Source organism: Miscanthus floridulus, chromosome 1 (assembly GCF_019320115.1).
Source record: "Miscanthus floridulus cultivar M001 chromosome 1, ASM1932011v1, whole genome shotgun sequence".
In the NCBI taxonomy this organism is placed as follows: domain Eukaryota; kingdom Viridiplantae; phylum Streptophyta; class Magnoliopsida; order Poales; family Poaceae; genus Miscanthus; species Miscanthus floridulus.
The window spans coordinates 188780113-188800572 of NC_089580.1; the positions used below are offsets into that span (position 1 = coordinate 188780113).

The 20460-nt window shown below is 40.8% G+C and overlaps 1 protein-coding gene and 1 pseudogene across 1 annotated transcript; one reads left to right on the forward strand and one right to left on the reverse strand.

Annotated features, from left to right (window-relative positions):
* Nucleotides 1–6823: 6823 nt before the first annotated feature.
* Nucleotides 6824–11046, forward strand: LOC136506089 (uncharacterized; annotated as a pseudogene).
* Nucleotides 11047–11178: 132 nt separating this feature from the next.
* Nucleotides 11179–11876, reverse strand: LOC136506082 (uncharacterized). The gene has a single exon (XM_066501210.1). It carries the CDS (start codon nt 11807–11809, stop codon nt 11258–11260), a length of 552 nt encoding a protein of 183 aa, XP_066357307.1. The 5' UTR covers nt 11810–11876; the 3' UTR covers nt 11179–11257.
* Nucleotides 11877–20460: the final 8584 nt, after the last annotated feature.

Consider the following 20460-nt stretch of genomic DNA (forward strand, 5'->3'; position numbering starts at 1 on the left):
TCGGATTAATAAGCTCCTCCACCATAGAGATTACAGTGTTTCCTCTCAGTGTTAGAACCTTCGTATTGCGACTCCATGTAATCCAATTATCCCTCCATATATTTATTTGTGTGCCATCTCTCACACCCCAAATATAGCCACGTTTAAAGCAATCCAGCCCCGCGAGCATACTCTGCCAAGTGAAAGAACTCCCACTTCTCATCTTCGCCCGAAGAAGTTTCCCATTTGGATAATATTTTGCTCTCAACACCCTTGCACATAACGAGTTTGGATCGTAGATAACTCTCCGGACTGGTTTTGCAAGCATAGCCAAATTGAAACTGTGGAAATCCTTGAACCCCATACCACCTCTATTTTTGGTGAACATAATTTCCACCAGGCTTGCCAATAGATCCTTTTCTTATCATCGTCGTCACCCCACCAAAACTGCGATATGGTATCTGTCATCTCTTTGCAAATGTTTATTGGGATTTTGAAGATCATCATTGCATATGTTGGCACGGCTTGGCGATAGATTTGATTAAGATCTCCTTTCCACCCATACTTACTTAGGAGCTTCTCTTTCCATCCATTTATGCGTTTTGTGACTCTATCAACAAGATGTCTAAAACAATCACTTCTATTAGCTCCCACTAAAGCTGGTAAGCCCAGATACTTATCATTCAAGGATGCTTGCAACATATCACGTTGACTGCGTTGAGATTGTATTAGAAACTCATGTTGCCTCTGCCCCCTCGGAGCTTTGTCACCATGACACTACAGAAACTTGCTAAATAGCATTGTTATTTGCTCTCGATTCTGGCAATGTTACTTGATTTATGACATTAGAAAATCAGTTTTGTATTTGAAATTTTTGGGGTATGCCTGAGATGCTACTATTCCTTTTGTCCAGAATAAAATTTGGATTTCCTATGTTCCCAATCCATCATATTATGGATTCTCTTGTTTTGAATTAGAAATAACAACACAACATCTGCGTGTATCTGTGCATTCATATCTACATGTGGTGATCATTTTGAGATGTCGCATAGTAGAAACTCGAAAGGTCTAATACTGCACTTATATTCCTCAGCACTTCTCTCCCTATCTGGATTAACAAACACCTATTTTCATTACATATAGATCTTATTATTTTTCAGTGGATCAAATGTGAATCCTCATTCTCGCACAGAATACTAAATAGGTTTCTCCATGAATGATTGGTTTCTCATTTCCTTTGTTTTCCTTCCCTGACTTATACTTCTACGTTACACGGATACGTCCCTAGCAGCGCGTATATCGCATGTCCGATACATTTCGGATACGGATACATGTCCGATACGCCGCGGATATGTATCCTCAGAGTATTTGATTTTTTTTTTTTTTGTTATTTTCGTGAAGGATGCAGATAACGCGCGACCCATCGCGCTATAAGGGAAGCGCGCGACCTGCTTTCACGCGGACGTCCTGGCATCTGTCTGAATGTCTGACGACGAGCCCCACTATTGTGCTCTGGCCACTTACGTTTTCAACCAGCGGTCTAACTGTCTAAGGCATGCACGAGCCCCATCGCCACTATCCATTTTTTTTGCATGTCACGCTGACGCATGCTAGAAGAGAACAAAATGTTTATTTTAATTTTTTTATAACTTGCAAATGGTGTATCCATTTTCAATTATATCTGCACCAGTGTGTTCTATATGGTGAGGTGAACAAAATTAGACCCTACTTACATATGTTTCGAAGAATTTTTTAGTAGCAATTTATGTGTAAAATATGATAAGAGATTTATGAAATAAGTTGCTACCATGTAATACTAAACTTGCTACTCCAAGAATAAACTAAAGTTTTTACATAGTATGCACATCAATCGTTACCATGGGAATATAATAAATTTATTCTATCGTATTTTACATAAAGGTACTAACCTCTAAAGAGAGTAGCAGATCAAAACAAGACAAGATGCAACATGAAGGGGCAAATTATTAAAATAAACATTGCATATGCTGCCAATTAGGAGGCAAGTTATTATACAACATATTACAAAAGCCAGAAAACATAACTTAGTGTCAACTTTATTAAAAAATAAGGGTAGCGACACAAAACAAAATAAGATGCAACTTGGGGGCAAAGTATTACAACAAGCATTGCATAAGCTGCCAACTAAAAGGGCAAGTTATTATACCCCCTATATGAGCCGGAAAACATGACTAGCTGACAAATGGAGGGACATTTATTAAAAAGACAAGATTAACAGCCCAAAATAAGACAAGCTGCACCCTAAGAGGCAAATTATTAGATGAAGTATTGCATAAGTGCCAACTTAGAGGGTAAATTATTATACAACTAATATGTAGGACTTAGGAATGCACTCAAACCTAAAAGGGTGAGTGAGAACTGAAACAAAAAAAACCATGATTGAAAACTAAAACTTAAAACTAAAAAAACTTGACTAAACTAAAACTAGGGGGTAAATTTTTTGTGGCAACTTATGTGTGCAATCACTACTCTTTTGTAACAACTTATACATTGTAGGCGACGCAACTAATTTGCAGGATTTAGAAAGACATTCGAACCTAAAAGGGTGATTGAAATCTGAAACTAACAAAATTAAAAAAAAAAACTTGAATGAAAAATGAAACTAAAAAAACTTGACTGAAAACCGAAACGAGGGGCATATTCTTTTGTGGCAACTTATGTGTGTAATGGCTACCCTTTTGTAACAATTCATACATTATAGGTGAGGCAAATAATTTGCAGGATTTAGGAAAACAAACGAACCTAAAAGGGTGACTGAAATCTAAAACTAACAAAAATTAAAAAAATTGAATGAAAAATGAAACTAAAAAACTAAAAAAAACTTGACTGAAAATCAAAACTTAAAAACATTAAAAACATGACTGAAAACTGGAACTAAAAAATAGAAAAAAAACTTGACTAAAAACTGATAGGGGGTGGGGGGGGGGCAAATTTTGTTGTCAACTTATGTGTGCAATGGTTACCTTTTGTAAGAACTTATACATCGTAGGTGAGGCAATAAATATATAGGATTTAGGAAGACATTTGAACCTAAAAGAGTGGCTGAAATCTGAAACTGAAAAAAAAAAACTGGAAAAAATAATTTCTGAAAAATGAAACTGAAAAAATACTGAAAATTGAAAATAAAAAAAATATTTAAAAACTCATCAAACGGAAACTAAATGAATGCGCAGGTACAAGAAGACTGGTAGGCATGCTTCATCACGATTTTCTTTCATGATTAGCATCAGTGGCCGATTCAAACTAATGCGTATTTTAAACCTGCTTCAACGTTTTCGGTCCGGCCAACTTCATGTTTATATAGGCTGCTAATTCGGGCCGCATCAGGCATACGGCCTGGCCTATATGCCACCGTACGACCGTCCGCGCGGACGTGGACGCACAGCGCAGGCCGGGAGTCGCGCGCTCCAACACGAGCGCGACTGTACGCGCATACGTCGTCTGATAGGTATCTGGCTAGCCGATACGGCCCAGCCCAGTAAGTCAGTCGCATATCCCCTGTGTAGGGATAAAAACGGATCGGATACGAACGGATATCACTCATATTATATTTGTTTTCATATTTCTGTTCGGATTCGGATTCGGACACGGATAGCGTTCGGATACATATACGAATACGGATTGACTCGGTTACGGATACGAATAATGAGTATCGAATACGGTATGAATCGGATTCGGAGAAGGTCGGATACAAATATCTATTCGGATATTGAGTAAAAGCAGCATATATATATATATATATATATATATATATATATATATATATATATATATATATATATATATATATATATATATATATATATATCATACGTGCGCAAACCATTACACCACTCTATGAGTCCATAATCCATCTAGATTAACCCAAAAGACTAAAGAGTAAAGCAACAAATAAGATAAAGATACAGATACATCATACATCAAACATCATACAAGCACCAATCTTCACGGTATGAGTAGAAATAGCCAAGCTCATGGCTTCATGGGTCTCATGGAGTCATGGTCATGGATTCAAGATCTACAATCCTTATTCCTTATATAGGCCATTTTTTCATTTGAGAAAGTTTGAACAAAATGTAGTTCAAATTTCATAAGTGTGTGATATAGTTTTAGAAAGTCTATATGAGATTCAAGAATTTGTGACTAGTGTTTGATAAAACTTTCTCAAATGGGAAAATGAGCTATGTAACAATTATAGATCTTGCTGAGATGATCAAACTTGGTATTCAGAGTTTTTTCATCTGAGGTCATTTAGTGTCTCATTTGAGCAAGTTTGACCAAGTCAAATTTGGTCAAATGAAAAAACAACACTTTGACTCTAGTATTATGAACTCTAAATGACTTCAAATTGAAAAGTTTTGAATACCAAGTTTGTTCAACTCATCAAGATCTACAATTGTTGTTTTGGTCAACTTTCTATTTGAGATAGTTTGGATGGTTCAAATTTGTGATTTTTAAATTTCAACGCCTACAAACTAGTTTTTGGAACCCTAGATTGCCTCAAATTGAAAAGTTTTGAATACCAAGTTTGTTCAGATCATCAAGATCTACAATCCTTATATAGGACATTTTTTCATTTAAGAAAGTTTGAACAAAATGTAGTTCAAATTTCATAAGTGTGTGACATAGTTTTAGAAAGTCTATATGAGATTCAAGAATTTGTGACTAGTGTTTGATAAAACTTTCATAAATGGGAAAATGAGCTATGTAATAATTGTAGATCTTGCTGAGATGATCAAACTTGGTATTCAGAGTTTTTTCATCTGAGGTCATTTAGTGTCTCATTTGAGCAAGTTTGACCAAGTCAAATTTGGTCAAATGAAAAAACAACACCTTGACTCTAATATTATGAACTCTAAATGACTTCAAATTGAAAAGTTTTGAATACCAAGTTTGTTCAACCCATCAAGATCTACAATTGTTGGTTTGGTCAACTTTCCATTTGAGATAGTTTGGATGGTTCAAATTTGTGATTTTTAAATTTTGATGCCTACAAACTAGTTTTCGGAACCCTAGATTGTCTCAAATTAAAAAGTTTTGAATACTAAATTTGTTCAGATCATCAAGATCTACAATCCTTATATAGGACATTTTTTTATTTAAGAAAGTTTGAACAAAATGTAGTTCAAATTTCACAAGTGTGTGACATAGTTTTAGAAGGTCTATATGAGATTCAAGAATTTATGACTAGTGTTTGATAAAACTTTCTCAAATGGGAAAATGAGCTATGTAACAATTGTAGATCTTGCTGAGATGATCAAACTTGGTATTCAGAGTTTTTTCATCTGAGGTCATTTAGTGTCTCATTTGAGCAAGTTTGACCAAGTCAAATTTGGTCAAATGAAAAAATAACACTTTGACTCTAGTATTATGAACTCTAAATGACTTCAAATTGAAAAGTTTTGAATACCAAGTTTGTTCAACTCATCAAGCTCTACAATTGTTGTTTTGGTCAACTTTCCATTTGAGAAAGTTTGGATGGTTCAAATTTGTGATTTTTAAATTTCGACGGCTACAAACTAGTTTTCGGAACCCTAGATTGTCTGAAATTGAAAAGTTTTGAATACCAAGTTTGTTCAGATCATCAAGATCTACAATCCTTATATAGGTCATTTTTTCATTTGAGAAAGTTTGAATAAAATGTAGTTCAAATTTCACAAGTGTGTGACATAGTTTTAGAAAGTCTATATGAGATTCAAGAATTTGTGACTAGTGTTTGATAAAACTTTCTCAAATGGGAAAATGAGTTATGTAACAATTGTAGATATTGCTAAGATGATCAAACTTGGTATTCAGAGTTTTTTCATCTGAGGTCATTTAGTGTCTCATTTGAGCAAATTTGACCAAGTCAAATTTGGTCAAATAAAAAAACAACACTTTGACTCTAGTATTATAAACTCTAAATAATGTCAAATTGAAAAGTTTTGAATACCAAGTTTGTTCAACTCATCAAGCTCTACAATTGTTGTTTTGGTCAACTTTTCATTTGAGAAAGTTTGGACGGTTTAAATTTATAATTTTTAAATTTCGACGCCTACAAACTAGTTTTCGGAACCATAGATTGTCTCAAATTGAAAAGTTTTGAATACCAAGTTTGTTCAAATCATCAAGATCTACAATCCTTATATAGTCCATGTTTTCATTTGAGAAAGTTTGAATGAAATGTAGTTCAAATTTCACACGTGTGTGACATAGTTTTAGAAAGTCTATATGAGATTCAAGAATTTGTGACTAGTGTTTGATAAAACTTTCTCAAATGGGAAAATGAGCTATGTAACAATTGTAGATCTTGCTAAGATGATCAAACTTGGTATTAAGAGTTTTTTCATCTGAGGTCATTTAGTGTCTCATTTGAGCAAGTTTGACCAAGTCAAATTTGGTCAAATGAAAAAACAACACTTTGACTCTAGTATTATGAACTCTAAATGACTTCAAATTGAAAAGTTTTGAATACCAAGTTTGTTCAACTCATCAAGATCTACAATTGTTGTTTTGGTCAACTTTCCATTTGAGAAAGTTTGGACGGTTTAAATTTTAGATCATTTCTCCATCAAGGTCGTTTGAATAATATCCGGATAATATCCGTTTGGAATATCCGGATATATCCGATACTTAATCGGATTATCCGATATCCGCCGGATATCGATGATATTACATCCGTATTTGATATCCGCCTAAGATATCCGTTTTATTATCCGTATCCGAAAAAAATACGGATATCCGAGTAACTATCCAGATAAGTGTTCATATTTGTTCGGTCGAACGGACGGTCGAATAAATATCCGTACCGTTTTCATCCATACCCCTGTCCCCGACGCCCGCACTCCCACACGCCCGCGCCTCGCGCTGCATCCCCGCGCGGTGACGCCGCAACCCCGCTCGCCGGCCACCGGCGACGAGCCTCCGTCCCTACTCGTCGGCCGCCAGCGACGAGTTTCCGCCCCTGCGACGTGGATCGAGGCTCAGCGAACTCCCGTGAGTTAATCCCCTTCCCCGTTCTCGATCTGCTCTTCTTCTTCAGTTGGTGGCCGCTTGTTGCTTGATTTCTTTGCTCCCCACTTCGTCTTCCCCTCCCCATTCTCGATCTGTTCTATTTCTGCAGTGCAGTTAGTGACTTCTTGTTGCTTGATTGCTTGTATGCTGTGACTTTTGGTTTGGATGCTCCGCAGGTTGATGTTGTGGATGACAATGAAACGAATGAGACAAATGAGGAATAGGAGCTTGCTGCTGCATGAATTTCAAGCCTGAATGCCTTTTATTAATTTCCTAAATTTGAGACTACTATATTTGAGAGTTGAGGAGACTTCGGACCTGCTGTGGTGTAATAATAGTACACTTAGTAGTTAATTGCAACCTTTTATTGTTATCAGTTTTAAATTCAGACCTGCATTATTATTTTTTTAATTTTATTTTTAAATAATAAACTTATCTGCGTATCAGGTTTTTTAGGAAATCGCCGTATCCGCGTATCCGTATCATTCCGATAGATGCTTGAGCAGAGCTGGATCGCTCTTGTGTTCTTAAGTTGTATGGTACTTGGGATGGGTCATCCGTTCCAGAAATCAATGGCTTGAGCAGGTCAATGTTATATGAAGATGTCATTCACTGCACAGCTAGTTTGCACCATGTTGTTTTAGAATTCTACTCCATTTGACAGGCTTTGTTAGCATACCTATTTGCTAGTGACAGACCCCTCGGTAGAGGTTTGGGGCACGTTACTTCTTTTTTTTCTTTGCCCAGGTGTCCATAGAAGATGTACTGGGGTCGATGCTATTTAGGATTGTTATTATAACAATTGGCTATAAGATAATACCACCAGTTGAGGAAAATGTGGATGTATTTAAGATGCAGAGGACATAATGAGCTCAAGCTTTGTGAGGACGTGATTCACAATGTGCTATCGAAAAGAAAAAATAAGATTTAACCAGAATCGTTAATCGTAAAATATGCATTTTTTTCTCTTCAAATATTCTGCTGATACATGCGCTTATTCCACTCAGATGTTATCCCAAATAATTATTTGAATATCATTACTCCATCAGTAAGACAGTGTTTACTTGTTCACACCTTATCATCAACAATGTTAGAAACTTAAAATGTTAGATTTCTCAGGTCCTACAAGATGCATGAAATCCAGTATGTTTACTCCACTTAACCTGTCATTTTTATTCTTGAAAGCTATATCAATATGATCAAAACTGTATAACTTATATCTTTTAATTTAACCTGCATGACTGCATGTGTTTTTTATTTGAACACAATCCATTTTTCATTTTGTCACTCTTGTATACTTTATCTCAAGAACTGGCATTGTTTATTCTCTGACCTTTAATTCAGTCATTTATCTATTAAGAAGATTGAAAATAGCCTGCTGCAGGAAACCCACATACTGCTTGATTAGAAACACGGATTGCAGTGGGCTGAGGGCTTTGTTGTCTAAACCTGACAGCAGCGCTTTTAAAAATGTTCCATGTTGCGTAGTTGATGATTTGTAATCACTGGGGGTCAGGACTGCCAATTTTGTCACTCCACCATTGCTTCAGTGTTGTTGCCAGACTCTCCAGTCTGTTTGAGCACTGGCTATGTTTTTGAATGCAATTAATAGAAAACTTAGCATATGGAAATAGTTATTCCAACACAAAAAGTTTAAAGTTGGCATTAATATGGCAGAGTTACTTTTTGTGCATTGGTACCAGACCTGAGGATTTATTGTTTTTGTTTGGTCACTGACAATTACTTGCAACATATCACGTTGACTGCACAGAGATTATATTTATCTTTGTTTAGAAACTCATGTTGCTTCTGCCCCCTCGGAGCTTTATCGCCATGACACTACAGCAACTTGCTAAATAACATTTTTTTTTGAAGATATCACCGGAGGGGTGAGAGCCCCACCTGAATGGATTTTCCATTGATTCCGGCGAGCCGGTGGATGGAGGGTGCCAAGGCACCTACAGGGTCGAGGACCCGTAGTCATATTTAGATTACAAATGAGGAGGTAGGAGAGCTTAGTTCATTACAAACATTGCGCACCACTTGTCAACTATCCATCGATCTTCGATTTTTAGGCGGCAGCTCCAGAGGCGACATGCTTCTTTGGCAGTAGCAAGCAGCCGCCGAAGGCAAGGCTGTTGCTGACGGAAGACGACATCGTGCCTATGGTTCCAAACTTGCCAGCAACAGAGAAGAATCATTGTAGAAAAGAGCTTTGATGGCACCTCAGCCGGCCTGGGCAATTCCCAGAGCCTGTTGACAGGAGGGATAGGCAGGTCTCTCCATCCAAGGTGGTTCCAGAAAGATCTAGCGACCGTGCACTAGAAGATGAGATGGTCACATGTCTCAGCGGATTGACCGCAGAGTTCGCAAATGTCGTCATCCAGGACATGCTTGTTGTGGAGGTTTGCTCGGCACTGAATTCTTTCATGGAGCAGCAACCAACCGAAGAACCGAACCCGGGGGGGAGCACGGCTTTTCCAGACGAAGTTGTCGATCATACCGACTTGTCCGGAGTGTGTCGAGACACGGTATATGCTGCCGGTGTCCAGCCTGTTCGCCGTGCAAGTAAACTTGCTGGAGCGTTCGTCTGGCTGCTGTTACTTGCTAAATAACATTGTTATTTGCTCTCGATTCTGGCAACGTTACTTGATTTATGACATTAGAAAATCAGTTTTGTTTTTGAAAATTTGGGGTATGCCTGAGATGCTACAATTCCTTTTGTCCAGAATAAAATTTGGATTTCCTATGTTGCCTATGCGTCATACTTTGGATCCTCTAGTTGAATTGGACATAGCAACATATGCTTGTATCTCTGGACTCATGTACATGTGGTGATCAGTTTGAGATGTTGCATAGTAGAAAGGTCTAATACTGCACTTATATAACTCAGCACTTATCTCACTATCTGGATTTAACACAAGCACATATTTTCATTATATAGATCTTAATTATTTTTTAGTAGATCAATTGTGAATCCTCTTTCTTGCACAGAATACTAAATAGGTCCCTCCATTCACAGGTTTCTCATTTGCTTTGTTTTTCTTTCCTGACTATGTGTCACTTGATAAATTATCTGCCTTTATGTTAGGCCTTGTTTAGTTCCAAAAACATTTTCTAAAAAAAATGCTACAGTAGCCATCACATCGAATCTTGCGATACGTGCATAGAGCATTAAATGTAGACGAAAAAAAAACTAATTGCACAGTTTGGTTGGAAATCGCGAGACGAACGTTTTGAGCCTAATTAGTCCATGATTGAATACTAATTATCAAATAAAAACGAAAGTGCTATAATAGCCAAATTTTTAAATTTCACCGAACTAAACACAGCCTTAGACAAGTGTCTCCCTCTGCCGTAGGGCTTACTGCAGGTTGATCGATACATCTGACAGATCATATTGTGATTCCAAAGGTGATCCCTGCTTTCAAATTCACATATATGGTCATTGTTACATCTATTCATGGTGATCATTACTACAGGATACAGAGACCAGCTCGCAACAGGCCTCTCTGGCTCCGGCTCTCCCCGTCTCGAGAGCTGCTTTTGGCACGCAAGTATGGTGGCGGCGGCCCCGACGATGGCAGAGGTGCTTTTCCTCTTCCGCTCCTTCCTCCGCACGGTGAAGCAGTTCTCCGACTACAACATCCGCGAGTACACACGCCGCCGCGCTGCAGATGCGTTCCGTGAGAACCGTGCCCTCAAAGACACTCCAGCCGCTGCGGCGGCATTCGCCAAGGGGAAGCAGCAGGTGGAGATCGCGAAGCGGCAAGCGGTGGTGTACTCGCTCTACGCCCCCAAGGCCAAGAGTGTGATGGAGTTGAAGGTGCAGTGATGGAGTGCTTCCCTCTACGGATTGGTGCCTTTCACGTGACGCTGCAACTTAGAGCTACTCTGTTATCATCACTTTTGCAAGATGATTGTCAATCGTCATGCCATAGCTGTGCAATAAATCACTAAACCATGCTGCTATGATCTGTTATGCTTTGACATGCTATTGTCTGCAAAGCAATCTGCTTCAGGGATTGCAGATATCATCACAACAATGTCGTTTCGTTGGGCCGAATGTGTCTGCCAAATCGATTCGTATGGAACTTGGAAACATATCATGACCCGTTAATTAATTTCTCATAGTGCAGCAGAATTGCAGATGTAGTCCGTCGCATAGGAAACAGAACCAAGATTTTTGAATTCAACCGATTATGAACAGCCTCGATCGTCGCCATCAGCTAGGCCCTCGCTGACGCTAGCTGACGAGGGAGCCCTCGGTGGCGGCCATGGAGCGGCAGTAGTCGGCGACCTCGCGGAACCTGGGCACGCTCCTGAGGTCGACCTTGGTGCCGTCCTTGAGCGTGATGACGATGTCGCCCCACTCGCCGATGAACCGCGGCACGACCACCACGGACGTCACGGACGAGTAGGGGAAGTCAGTGCGGTCGGCGCCGGAGAGCCCCGACACCACCGTCACGCGCCGAGAGGTGAAGCGGTACCGCAGGATGAACGCGCGGGACACGGCCGCCAGCGTCAGCGGCAGCCACAGCAGGGTCAGGCCCAGGAGCAGGTTCGCCGCCAGGTCGCCGTGGTGGGCACCGCCGTCGAAGAACACCGTCTCGGCGTCGCCTTCGCCGCGCGCCCTCGAGGCAGCGGCACGCGCCGCGACGAGCCGGGAAGCCGCGCCGGCTGAGCGTCTGATTTGTGGGAGGGGGACGGTGTGGAAGGAGAGAGCCGGAGGTGGCGTCGGGCGGATAATTGAGGAGACTGCCGCGGCGGCAGAAGCGGCGGTGGACGGCGGCGGCATGGCTGAATTGTCTCTGGACTCTGGTTGGTGATGGAGGATTGGAACTTGGAAGCGCGCGCGGGTGGGGCTTCTCGTTTCTGGTGGTCATCGTGCGCGCGGGTTGTCACACGTGGCACAGCGGGATTGGTGCACGTAGAACTCCTTATGCCCATGAGTCCGATTTTTTTTTTATTTTTAAGCCTTTTTTTGGAATTTTTTTCACAAATATACCCTGGAGGTAAGATTTCAAAATATAGACTTTTAGCTCGGCGCCAGAGTTACTGGCGTCGAGTTTACACGTCTCGGTCCTTGGCGCTATCGTTACTGGCGCCGAGCTCTTGGGCTCGACGCAGACGTGGCGATGACATGGCAGACAGCTCGGCGTCAGATACCCCGGCGCCGAGCTCGGCGCCAAGCTTGGCACCATAGATCTTGGTGCCTGCGCTGCGGTTACCTAGGTATAATACAAATATTAAAAATTGCATGAAATCCTAAGTTATGACGATTTTTACGTTGAAAAATCCGATTAATATATACTGAATCGATGCGAAAAAAATTAGGAGGTGAGCGAGGATACCTTGCTCTCGAAGATCTACGGATCAAATCAAAGTTTATAAGGTCCAATATGCCGATTCGTGAGGTAGGGCAAAGTGGGGAGAGAAAAAAAAACCTGAGAGAGGAGAAAGAAGGCTCGGACAGGAAGGTTGGGGCCGGGGTTAAAACACCACCTCGGCGTCAAGATCTATGGCGCCGAGCTCGACGCCAAGATCTCTGGCGCCGAGCTGCCTGCCATGTCACCGTCACGTCTGTGTCAAGCCCAAGAGCTCGCCCGAGTTAAGGGTCCAGATTTTGAAATCTTATCTTCAGGGGCATATTTGTGAAATTTTTTCAAAAAAAGGACTAAAAAATATTCGGCCCATGAGTTTTTTTTTCTGAGAATCATGCCCACGAGTTTATCTGCTAGGGGCCTAATTGCTGTCTTTTACCATTTCGGCCTGCTCTCCAAACTTGGGCTTCGTCTATGCCGCCAGATTCAGGTTCAGAAGACAGCAATTTTGTTATAAAACCGATTGCAGTTAACCAAGGAACTTTACCATTCTAGCGCCAATCATCCCGTTCGAGCACTTGAACCATAGCGTAGTGCTATCAGCTCGTTCTTACGCACATCGTGTGCATTTACGATTCTTCGTTGGGCCGTTAATTTCTTTATTACTCGGTCGTATCATATGTATGTGTGCAATGGAGGTGAAATGTGGATGCGTGGCGTAGGTTTGTGCTAATGTAGCATTGTTTTTCTTACTCTTTTATTTTCCTTTTATTTTGTATTCCATTTTGCTTTTCTCTTTATAACAATTTTTTACATTCCATTTATTTTATTTTTGTTTCTTCCTTCTATTTTTTCTTTTTTCTTCTACTTCATTTACGTGATACCAAAACATTTGGCTTGTTTAACTATAGTAATAATTTGTTTATTTGCGATGTATACGTTCTATATTTGTGTTGGTTACATCATATACCAAAATGGTTTGCTTTACTTAACTATACAAATAATTTATGCATTTGTGTTGGTTACATCACATACCAAAACAACATTTGTGTGGGTCACATCACGTAACAAAAACATTTGGCTTTACTTAACTATAGAAATGTTTTATGCATTCATGACGTGTCTTCTGCACGGATTATATCGCATATCAAAACATTTGGCTTTGTCTGACTAGAAATAATTTCTGCATTTGTGATGTGTCTTCTACATTTGCGTCAATTATATTACATACGAAAACATTTAGTTTTACGAAACTATAGAAATAATTTATGCATTTATTATGTGTCTTATGTATTTATGCAAGTTATAGTATTACATAGCAAAACATTTAGCTTTGTCTAACTATAGAAATAATATGTGATTTATGATGTGTTTTCTATATTTGTATGGATTACATTACATAAAAACATATTTAGTTTTACTAAACAATAGGAATAATTTATTGCATTTGGGAGAACTTTTGCCATAATCACCATCAGCTTTCTTGATGATAATAATCCATAACAGGTACTCCCTCTGGTCCTTTATATCTGGCGCACGTCCGTTTTTTGGTTTGGCCGTAATATCTAGTGCACGCCCGTTTGTATCAACAAACGAGAGTTAATTAATTACGGAGCCGGTTAAACGAAGCATTCTCTCGGTGAGTCTGTTATCCCATGCAGTCCCTTGTTCCATGCATGTGTAGATGACGCTGGCCTATCCTGTTGTTTCTGTTGAGCAAAATACGGAGGGCCACGTTTCGGCTGACCGCGTGGGTGTATTCGACACAGATTTAATTAGCGTCTTGGTCTCTGCAATTAGCCACCCCGAGCCAGATATATATACCGGACTAGAGCACTACTAAAAAAACGTTTGTAGCAAAGGTATAATTTTTTTTAGGAGCGGTTGGTGATGGAGCCGTCCCTACAGTGTGCGTGCTCGGGACCAGCTGTTCCTACAAATGACACAGTAGGGGTGACTGGTGATACGAGCCGCCCCTATAAATGGGTCGATTTGTATAGGCGGCTCAATCATCAGCCGCCTCTATAAATGCCTCACGTATAAATACATGCAATTTGTAGGACCGGGGGAGTATTAGCCTTGTCATCAACTTTATTCTTCAACGGGCAAAGTCTCCGCCAGAGAGAACGTCGGTGATGACTAACACTGATGACGGTCATGACCAAAGTAGATCTAACACAACAGGCTAGTAGTGGGAGGGGGCTCAAGCCCCCTATAATAGTTCGGTAGTTCATGAGTTTTCGCTGCCTAGTAGAAGTTGAAGATGAGATGACCCTCCCCTCCTCCCTAAATTTTTGTTTGTACTGGTTAAGGGCACGTACAACGGACGTTTTTGAGCCATTTTCATGCCATAATTTTTGCAAAAACACCCCTGGCAGACACGGGAGACAGCGAGGCCGTGGTCTCGTGAGACGACGGCAACGGCTCGTGCTCCCAAGTGTTGTTGCCGTCTGAAACAGCGTTGTATGGAGCGTCGTCTCCAGGTGGTGAGGCGAGGGATCCAGCTGCGGCACGCAGGGAAAACAAGAAATGCGCCAAAATCCACCCCCACACGGCAAATCCCCATCCCCCTCCGATGGCGGCAACGGCACTACCGCGGCACCCTTCTCCGGTCATGTACGATGGCGCTGGCGAGACTGGTGCTCCTCCAGGCCCACGTCTGCCTCGCTGTGGTGCCTGATCTGCTTATGTACGAGGGCGCTGGCGAGGCTAGGGGTCGGCCTCACCTACGATGTGTTCTGCTGGTGGTCGACAGGTGAGACCCTCAAGGCAGCTGGGTCCCTAACGGCACCACAAGGCTCGCTTCGCACCTACTCACTAGGTGTTCGATTCAATGTCCCACCAAAGTATTTGCATTCGTTCATAAGGTATTCCGGCATTTCTCAAAGTGCTAAGATCCTACATGGATACATCCTGAAGTTTGGGATATGGCTGCTTGGTAATCTCCTGGTAAAGGTCACCTGTTTTAGTTGCAAGGTATCAGTTCTGAAGCTATCAAGAAGAACTTCAGAAATCACATATTCAGCATATTGAAAATGCAACAATCGGATGCTTATAAATATACTTGTATTTTATATTTATTAATATACCATATTAAATCGATGGTTTAAAAGAAATAATATATTTGTGTTCATCTTACTTATGCTTGATCTTGTTTGTGTCAAAGAAGCAACAAAATATCACACGGAGATCTTATTCATGCTTGATCATAGATGCATGTATGTATGTAATAGTTTGCAGACAGTCAAATAGACGGCTCATTGTACAAGCTGTCTATTTAGCCGTCTATATGTAAGGTACCAAAAACTTACAAACAACAAGCCGTCTATGGGTTGTACATGCCCTAAGATTGCACATCGGCGCGTTTTTTCTAGTGCTTGCAACTATACGTTTTTTTTCCTTATAATCACTCGTACATGTCTGAACGAAGTATCGACCCAGAAGAGTGAACCATCCATCATACTTAGCATAAAGTCATGCAAAGTAGATTCTGACCATTAATTTTTGTTAAGGGCTGGTTTGGATACCACCATCTAAACTTTAGTCCCAGGTGAACTAAAAGCGAACTAATTTTAGTTCTCAATCGAACTAATAATTAGTCTACTAGTTGGCAAATGTGGACCGAAAGGTGTTTATGAATCTATGTCATGAAAAGCTTTTTGCTTTTAGTTCATCATGTATTAAAACAACACTAGATTAAAAGTGGTCCTAAAACTAAACTTTAGTCCACCTAAACTAGTTCTACGTGATTTAAACAGGGCCTAAGATCGTTTTTGCCAACTAGAGCATGCTTGCAACTGTGTATTTTTTTTTTCTCTTACAATCACTGGTGAATGTTTGAACGAAGAAGTACAGACTAAAGACCCAGAAGAGTGAACCATCTCCATACTTCATCAGTTTGACCAGAAAAAGTTGTACAAAATAGATTTTGACCCTTAATTTGACTTACGTTGTATTTACAATCGAAACAATTAATATCATCTTAGAGTCACTATGAATAAAAATCTACTTTATGCAAGTTATATGCCCTTTAATTATCAGTAAAAACTTACAAAAATATGAGTTTTTTTCTCTCTCATGGAAATACATTTATCATTTCTGCACGGATGGATTGGAGTACATGCTACACAGAACACAGTCAATGTCCTAGAACCTAGATTGGTCACCTCAGGAAAAGAGTGCATGCAGATGCGGTACTAGCCCTCCAGCTCTTCTGCATCACAGTCACGATGATTCCGCGACAAAAGCACGAACAGTCTGCGCACAGTCACCGGTGTTGGATGACCCTCACCCTAACCGGGTTAAAGAAAGAAGGAGGGTTCAGTTTCATGTTTAAACCGAACTCTAAAACCCACAAATTAATTCGGGAAAAAGAACCACAGTAAAACCCTAACCCTAACTTCGATCCCCATCCCAAATCGGTTGAATCCGAGCACTAACAGAGAAGCAAAGCCGAAGGGGAAGGGGTGGCCTACCTCGCCGCTGCGCAGCGATACTGCCTCGCCGGCGCGCGGGGAAAAGAACACCGAGCTGGGGCGCCGCTGGGCTTTGGCCAAGGGGGTGCCGCAGCCAGGCCGCTCGACGGCGGCGCGCTCACCCGCCGGGGAGCGCGCACACCGGCGAGGGGGCCGGCGACGGCGCCATCGCTCCACCGTTGTCGCTCTCGGTTGCTCGCTCGGTACTGCTGTGCTGAGGAGAGAAGAGAGAGCAGCGAAGAGAGAGAGAGAGAGAGGAAAGAGCCGAAACGCGTGGCGTCGGTTTTTTTTATTCCGAGCGAAACGCGCTCGTGGCCGTTGGATCTGGACGGACGGTCGAGATAGAGTGGGCCAACTCGCGGCCTAGGAGGGAGCGCGCAGCCGAGCGACTTTGCCGGCCCAGGCCAGGTTGCGGCCTGGGTGCGGCCGGGCGCCGCGCAGAGGTGTGGGCCGAGCCGAATTGCTGGTTTTGCGCCCAGTAACAGTAAAGAAAGAGCCTGGTTTCATATTTTTCTTTTTCCAGCAAAATTGAAAAATGGAAATTGGCTCAAAAGAAAATAGAAAAAGTATTTTTCCCTGTAGGTAAAATTCAAGAAAATGAGTTCATTTATTCCGCTGTGTATTTAAAGATGTTATTTTTATTATTAAATTCGAACCAACGGGAGAATTTAATTTTGAAAATGATATGTTTTAATTGATCATAATTGATCGTAATATTGTTATTATTCTGACCAACGTTGATTAATGGCAATATTATGATGTTTTGTTATACATTAATTCTATTTCTGTCCAACGGTGATGTAGAATTAGTGTATAGAACAATTGTATGTTTTAATTTTGATCAACGTTGAAACTAAGACATGCAATTGTTATTGTTATTATTTATGTTCTCACTCTATTTGAGTTGTGTTTTCAGACGGATACAACTTGATGAGTTATATCAAAGAGATCCCCACTCTCAAAGATGATAACTACATTGAGTGGAAGAAAAAGATCGATCTGGCCTTTATCTTGGCTGAGGTGGACTGGGTAGTCACCACACCGTATCCCATAGAGCCTGTGGCACTGGTGAGGGAGACAAATGAGGCTGATGCCGCTTGGGCAACCAGAGAGAGGGATTTTGTATCCCAAAGAATGTCCTATGACCTTGAGCATATGAAGTGGGTCACTGCCAACAAGAAGTGTTTGGCTGTGATAAAGAACATGATTAAGCCTGCAATTGTGGGCTCAATCCCAGAGTGTGACACCGTCACCGGGTATCTCGAAAGAATAAAGAGTCAGTTCGCTAGCTCTTCAAAGACATATGCTACCCAGCTGATAAAGCAGCTGGTAACAGAAAGATACTCAGGTAATGATGGCATTAGAGAGCATATACTAAGGATAAGCAATTTGGCATCCAAGCTAAAACCAATAGATCTGGCTCTCAAGGATGAGTTCCTTATCCTTCTGATTTTTGCTTCCTTGCCAAAAGAGTTTGACACTTTTGTTATCAACTACAACATACAGCCCGAGAAATAGGACATGGAGAGGCTCATGGCTATGTGTGTGCAAGAAGAGGACAGAATGAAAGCTACCAATGGTGGCTCCATCAATTATTTGAAAGACAATAAGAAAAAGAATCCTAATGCTAACTTCTCCTCAAAGTCAAAGGGAAAGGGTCCCATGCTACATCAGCCTCAGCAAAATAAGTTTACAGTAGAAAAAGATCAATGTCTCTACTGCAAGAAGACAGGACATTATAAGAAAGATTGTCCCGATTACCTAAAGATGATCATGGCAAAGAAAGGGATTCCATTCGACGAGGACTATGCAAAGAAGCGAAAGACACGTTAAAGTCGTAAATGGAGTTTGAGCTGAAGTTGAAGCCGTTGGTGATCTTTCTCTAGAGCTTCCTGATAGTTTCAAACTTATACTTAGAGATGTTCTTTATGTTCCCTCATTACAGAGGAACTTGATTAGTGTTTTATGTTTGGACAATGATGGATATGATTGTCATTTTAGAAATGGCAAATGCAAGATAACATTTAATGATGCATGTGTTGGTCTTGCTATCTTACAAAATGAGCTTTATTTGTTATCACTACGTGATGATGAGAATGTTGTATGCGATGATGGGAATGTTGCATGCGACAATGTGAATGTATCCTCGTCTGTAGATGTAAATAGAAAATGAAAGAGAGCTCACGATGCGTTGTCCAAATTATGGCACTGTCGTTTAGGCCATATTTCGAGGAGGAGAATAGAAAGACTAGTTAAGAATGATATTCTTTCTCCATTAGAGCTCATAGATTTAGAATAATGCAAAGATTGAATAAAAGGAAAGTATGTAAAGAAAATTAAGAAATATGCCAAACGAAGCGCATGAATTCTATAGATTATTCACACAGACATCTGTGGTCCCTTTCCTATAAAGAGTGTGGATGGTTATGATTCGTTCATAACATTCACAGATGATTACTCCCGTTATGGCTATATTTATCCAATCAAAGAAAGAACAGAAGCATTGGATAAATTTAAGATATTTAAGGCAGAAGTTGAAAACCAACATAATTTAAAGATTAAGATAGTCAGGTCCGACCGTGGGGGAGAGTACTATGGTCGGCATACCCCATATGGCCAAGTTTCTGGACCTTTTGTAAGGTTCTTACAGGAGAATGGCATAGTAGCCTAGTATTCTACACCGGGCGAACCTTAACAGAATGGAGTAACTGAAAGGCGCAATCATACCCTGATGGATATGGTGCGCAGTATGATAAGTTACTCCACCTTACCGATGAGCCTGTGGATAGAGGCGTTAAAAACAACCATTCATATTCTCAATAGAGTACCAAATAAGTCGGTGCCCAAAACACCGTATGAGTTGTGGACAGGAAGAGTACCCTCACTAAACCACTTACGTGTGTGGGGGGAGTCCTGCTAAGGCTAAAGTATTTAATCCAAACATTGGGAAGCTAGATCCCAAAACAGTAAGTTGTCATTTTATTGGCTACCCAGAAAAGTCAAAAGGTTTTTGTTTCTACTGTCCAGATAGACATACAAAGTTTGTGAAAACGAGACACGCTGTCTTCCTAGAGGATGAATTGATGAGGGGGAGCATGGTAGCTCAAGAAATTGACCTTGAAGAGAAGCGGGTGTATACGCCCACTCCGATGATTCATGAGCCATTTTTCTCACTACCTGCTGTCACTGCACCGATAGTATAAGATACTGTGGTGCCAGCACCTGTTGTTATTTCGCCTGTGGCAACAATGAATGATGATGAGGAACCTGTTCTTCAAGATCCTATAGAACCAATTGCCACACATGAGGGGGAGCAACAACAGCCTCAAATAGAAGATGTGCAAAATGTGGAGCCCCCTAGAAGATCTCAAAGAGTTAGAAAATCAGCTATTCCTGCTGATTATGAAGTGTACAACACTGAAAAATTTTAAATGGAGGACGATCCCACCTCATTTGAAGAAGCCATGAGAAGTGATCATTCATCAAAGTGGCTTGAGGCCATGAAATATGAAATGAAATCTATGAATGCCAATAAAGTTTGTGATTTGGAGATAATTCCTAAAGGAGCCAAAACAGTAGGCTGTAAATGGGTCTACAAAACAAAACTTGACTCTCAAGGGAATATAGAGAGATATAAAGCCCGACTTGTG

Excerpts from the sequence above, each read along its gene's own strand:
- LOC136506082 (XM_066501210.1), bottom strand. The coding sequence starts at position 11,809 with ATGCCGCCGCCGTCCACCGCCGCTTCTGCCGCCGCGGCAGTCTCCTCA.